The sequence below is a fragment of the Bidens hawaiensis genome, unplaced genomic scaffold (assembly GCF_021521415.1).
Source record: "Bidens hawaiensis isolate Kalapana, Puna unplaced genomic scaffold, B.hawaiensis_p1.1 tig00022072_1, whole genome shotgun sequence".
NCBI classification, from domain to species: domain Eukaryota; kingdom Viridiplantae; phylum Streptophyta; class Magnoliopsida; order Asterales; family Asteraceae; genus Bidens; species Bidens hawaiensis.
Genome location: NW_027493421.1, coordinates 133549 through 139243, shown reverse-complemented (window position 1 = coordinate 139243; position 5695 = coordinate 133549). Strand labels below are relative to the sequence as shown.

At 36.6% G+C, this 5695-nt stretch overlaps 1 protein-coding gene across 1 annotated transcript; it reads right to left on the bottom strand.

Moving 5' to 3' along the window:
• Positions 1 to 1676: 1676 nt before the first annotated feature.
• On the bottom strand, positions 1677 to 2999 carry LOC143564598 (uncharacterized). Its single transcript, XM_077051824.1, has one exon. The coding sequence runs from the start codon at positions 2905 to 2907 to the stop codon at positions 2047 to 2049; it is 861 nt and encodes a 286-aa protein (XP_076907939.1). The 5' UTR covers positions 2908 to 2999; the 3' UTR covers positions 1677 to 2046.
• Positions 3000 to 5695: the final 2696 nt, after the last annotated feature.

Genomic DNA, 5695 nt, shown 5'->3' with positions numbered 1-5695 from the left:
AAGCTATTATTAAAAAAACAAAAATGGTAGTCACCATTGTTGAAAATGGGGGATTGAACTCCATTACTTATTGTACAAATAGAATTATGGTTAGATATATCAAAAATCAAAACATAAGTAAATTTTGTTAGGCTGTTGAAATCTTGGTTAGATACTGTCGTGTGTGATTCACTTACCTTAAAATCAACTATGCATACTATATGGTTCTTGACTTATTGGGAATCAAAATGAGTTCTATATCTTTCCAATAAGACAAGGAATCAAAATAGATAATACTAAAATAAATATAGCAATAGTTTAGATAGGTAAAACATTAATTTTTGTATTCCCTGTTTTTTGTTAAGTAATTTTTACCCTGATTTTTTAAATATTTGTGTATCAAAATAGTGGTCAGCTGGGTCAGGTAAAAGCTGTGTGGATCGGGCGGGTCTTTGGCGGGCGGGGTCAGATTGAAACGGTCGGAATGGTGCGAATCACCAGCAAGCCAGGTCAGCAGTAGAGCGGGGAAGGTTGATGGGGGCTCGGAGTGAGTGTTTCCAATTAATTGGCCAACCAACCAATCATATCAAGAATGAAATTGAGATTCCAATTTCAACAAATTCTAATGAAATGCCTAAATTCCAAATTCAATTGTTTCATATTCCAATTTCTTCGTATTTTAATTCCTATGCAAATTTTAATTTCAAAACATGTTACAAACTAAACGCACCCTAAAGGAGCTCTGAGGGATTTAGGAGGTGATATAGTAAATTTGATATATTTACTTCTCAATACCATTAACAGCTTTGTAAACCAAACACAACACAAATTTTCGTTGGAATTGTATTCCTTTCGAGAATATTATGTAAACCAACGACCCCTTAGGATGACGACGCCCATAAAATCCTAATAAGCTGTATTTGAGTTCGAAATGGATTCTTGTTATGCTAGCAATTGAGTAAAAACGACCCTAAATCCAAATAAGGTGTTACACCAACGTCTAACAGTGAAGATTTAAGTAAATCCTTCTTGTATACTTTGTCAACTTACCATGTAAGTATATATTTTAATATGTAAATTAAATTTACACAAATTGTAGGGCGAGTCTAATCAAGCTAGATATTTAAGGCCCAGGCTCAAACCCATTGAATAAACGAGTTCCAACATAAGCCCAAGCTAGCGCCTGTTTAAGCTCGGATCGATTCGAGCTTAATGAGCTCATCTTGAATAGCTCACAGCAGTCTCAACACGTTTATATCCCTACCAAAATTTTGTGATAACTTAACAATAGTAGTGGATATAGTAGAAAACCGGGGCTAATATTATGCAAATTGAAATCAACAACGTATATCATTTAACAGAAAGTTGTTAAATAAGTATCGTTTTGTAATCATATCGAAGAAGACACTAATAGATATGAACTGAGACCAACCAGTTTTACGCCCAGGCACCAACCAACCTTTGGTCAGGTCCTCGGCGTTCACATTTCTTAATATTTTGGATTTTGAATAAAAATATAATTTTATTTTTATCTTGTCTGCATATTAGAGCAATATACAAATGTGCTCAAATTTCTTCTAAATTTTAAAACTTGGTTTCAAAGACAATCTCAGAATAAGTTATGAACTAAAACAAAATTAAAATTAACGAAATCAAACGAGTAACATGTCAACCCGTGAATGCATAAAGTCATCCCAAAGACAACCAAGGCCCGTTTGACCCAAACTTTCAATTTATTTATCTTGTTTGCATATTTACACTCTAAAGTTGCACATTTAGAGCCACCAATATACAATTGCACTCAAATTTCTTCTAAATTTTAAAACTTGGTATAAGAGACAATCTTAGATTAAGTTATGAATTAAAACAAAATTAAAAAGTACAAAATCAAATGAGTTAAACAGATCAACCCATAAACCCACAAACCCGAACACAACCTGTTTTGCAAAAAGTGTTGACTATTTTAAATACGCAGCATATCAAAAATTCACACCCTGATTACAAACAAATCAATACAACATTAACACAATACCAAAAAAATACATACCAGCTTCAAAGTCTCCACCTTTAATTCACAGCGTTGGCGTTGGCGTTATTCTTTTCCACATCACCCTGATCTTCACCATTCTCAACAACCTTCACCAATTCATTATCCTTTACACCTCCATTTTCATCTTTACCACCACTATCATCCACCTCCATCACCACCTTCGATTCACCCACAATCTTCTCAACCGGAGTCCCGTTATCCTTCAACTCCACAGCATTCAACGCCTTCACAACCTCACTCGAATCATCCACTTTCCTAACAACACTACTATTATTAATAATAACCTTATTATTAGTATTATTATTATTATTATTATTTTCAAGCATGTTCATCTTTTCCTTCCCCATCAACTTGACGACATGATCCAACGCCTCCTTGGCTCTCTTTTTGGTATAGGCGGCCTCCTTGGACCGTCTCTCGGCCTCGGAGGCGGCCGCAACCTCCGCCTTACTCATGGACATGGCGGCAATCTTGGCCGCGGCCAGCAGCAGCCTGGCGGAATTAACATCCACAACCCGGAAGCCAGCAGCGTCCAGCCGGGTCAAATTGAAAAGAAGCAAATTGGGGTTGAGGCAGGAGGCGCAAGGCGAGGGGTTGCGAGACGCGACGGGGGTTGGGGCTGATGATAATACGCAGGCCGGGTGGGAAGAGGAGTAGCATTTGTAGCAGACGACGGCGTCGTCGGGTGGAGAGCGGTCGTAGACGCCGAGGCAGGCGGGGCAGAAGAACTGGGGGTGGAGGCGGAGGACGCAGGAGGTGCAGAGGCGGCGGAAGTTGCCGCGGAGGCGGATGTGGTGGAGGAGCTTGGGTTCCACGATGCCGCACTGGCCACAGATGGTGGTTAAGGTGGTGGTGGGAAGTGGGTCTTGTTTCATCATTGAGTGAGCATTTGGAGATTGGTTGGTTTTAGGGTTTTTGGTGAGGAAGGAGGAAATGATGATGATCGAAGGAAGGAAGGAAGGAAGGAAGAAATATACAATACATACCAACAAGGTCAAATCATATTATTATCAAATAACATTATTATAATACATTCATGAGGTGGATTTTCTATAAATGGTGTTTAGTTCGGGTTTTTTTAATTGAATTAATTTCATAAGTAAATTAGGCCAGCACTATTTATACTTTATAATTTGTTAATATAATATTTATTAAAAATGATTACGGGTAAAGAAAAAAGAAAATGTGATGATAAATATATAAAGAAGTACAGAAAATACACAAACTTTTTTTTATTAATTTACACTACAAAAACTCAATTACATAAATCAAGCACAAAAAATAAAGCTAGTTGAAAAATAAAGGAGAAATCGAGTACAAAAATTTTGGCGCAAAAAACTTGATACATAATTCGGTACAAAAGTATTTCGTATAAAAATCAATACTATATATGATACAAATGTCAAGACCTCTTAAAATTTTATAGGTTTAAAGTTATTGTGATTGATAGTGACAGTGTGTTTGCTGTGTTTTTTCTCTACAAGGTGTGTTGCTCTGGTTTATATACTGGGTGGTGGTTGGGTGATACATATGATTTTACCGTAATTCGGTGTAGCTTGTTTTTTGTTGGGTTAGTAGGTCAATTTGTGTTATACAGAGTATGTTGGTGCTTTGAGTGTGTTATTTGTGGTGTTGATGGAGTGTATGAGCAGTGTTGAGGTTTTGAGTATGCTGTGTGTTTTTTAGGTTTTGTGTTATATTTGATGTTGGTGTTTCGATGGAATGTAGTAAGATTGCGGTTGTGTGTATTAAGGATACGAAACATGTTGTTCGTGTGTGTTTTGAGGTTGTGTGTTATATTTTTTGTGGGAGTTGTATGGTTTGTGGTTTAGATTTTTAGAAGACTGATGTGTTGTTGTCTAATTGATGTTGTTGATGTGTGTAGTTATTGGTGGTGTTGATGGAGTGTATGAACAATGTTGGGTTTTGAGGGTGTTGTGTGTTTTATAAGGCGTATTTGTTGTTGTTGGTTGAGTGAAGTTGATTGTGTGTTTGTGATGTTTGTGTTATATGTTGTTGGTGTTTCGATGGAATGTAGTATGATTGCGGTTGTGTATAGAAAGTTGTGTTTTTTGGATACGAAAGATGTTGTTTGTGTGTGTTTTGAGTTTTTGTGTTATATGTGATGTGGGAGTTGTATGGTTTGTGTCTTAGATTATAAGAAGACTGGTGTGGTGTTGTTTAAATGATGTTGTTCTTGTGTGTAGTTCGAATAAGCCCAAGAATAGCCTACAACGCAAATATGAGAGATGTCGAGGCTGGGAAAGAAGTTAAGAAAACGTGTATCCTGATAGGTAACGACCGTGAACATATGTTGTTGGTTGTTCATATTGAATGAACGAGGTGTGTATTGATTGTATTATATTTTTTTGCAGGGACGAGTTCGGGTAATGCAAGAATCATCCAGTTCTGGATAGTAAGTTGGATTATGTTATATAAGTAGTTGTAGGCTAAAGCATGTCTGCTATATGCTATGTGATTTAATGACATGATGATTTGAAAAACATAGGTAACAAGAGCGACTCGGATGATGATTTTGTAAATCCACCTGATAGAATGAAGCATAGTAGTAAGGGTAAAAAGGAACCAAAGGTTGTGTATCACGAGTATAGTGGGGAAAGAATAAGAAGCAGGATGAAAGCTAGCTTATTCCATGAGTATATCACAAAGATGAGAAATGAGAAGAAGAATAAGGTAAGACATATGGGGTTTATTAGTATTCTAGATATCAGTATAGAGAATATACCAACGGGTTTGGGTCATTGGCTGGTTAAAAATTTCGACTACGAGAGTAGTGTCTTGAATTTGGGAGGTAAACAAATTAGAATTACTCCAGAGCTAGTAGAGAGACTTTTAGGGATATTTAGGGGGAAGGTTGAGATAGTGGAGACGATGAGGCCAAGGTAGAAGATGTTGTTGTAAGTAGGTGGAGGAGTCAATTCGCAGACCCAAAGGCAAAGGTATGCCCACTTAAATTTATGGAGTACGCGAAAAACCAAATAGATAGTGGTTGGCATTTTAGAATGAACTTTCTTGTTGTTTTCGGCACGTATATGGGGGATATTACTGGTAATAACACAGTCAACCAGCGATTCATACAATCCATTAAAGATGTTGATGCTGTTATGGACATGAATTGGTGTGAATACATGGTTACAATGTTGAGGAGAACACGTAAAAAATGGAAAGAAAACAGAGAGTACGATGGGTCAATGACATTGCTTGCGGTATGTATTTTTTATGCATATTGTGTATACATGAATTAATGTATGAGTAAAATGTTTTGTTGTTAATGAATGTTTAGTTAGCTGTCAATTATAGATATATTTTTAATATTTGGTATGTAGCTTGCATATGCAAATGACCACTTTGGAAGTATTGTGGAAAATGGTAATGTTTTGACACCGATTAAGATATTCACAGACGGTGACCTTAGTAAGTTACAAGATATAAAGGAAAAAGAGTGCTTGGTTAGTAGCGTGACGCGAGGAAAATGAGTGAGTACTGGTGGCCAAGATGATAAGAAGGGAAAGAAACATAAACCGGATGTTGATGTGGAAAAGGAGTTGAGAAAATTCACCAAAAAAGATTTAAAGAATATGGTGATTAAAAAGAAAAAAACAGGCGTGAAGAGAAAAGTGTGTTTAGAAGATAAGGATATTGATG

Coding starts and splice junctions, on each gene's coding strand:
- LOC143564598 (XM_077051824.1), bottom strand. CDS start 2,907: ATGATGAAACAAGACCCACTTCCCACCACCACCTTAACCACCATCTGT.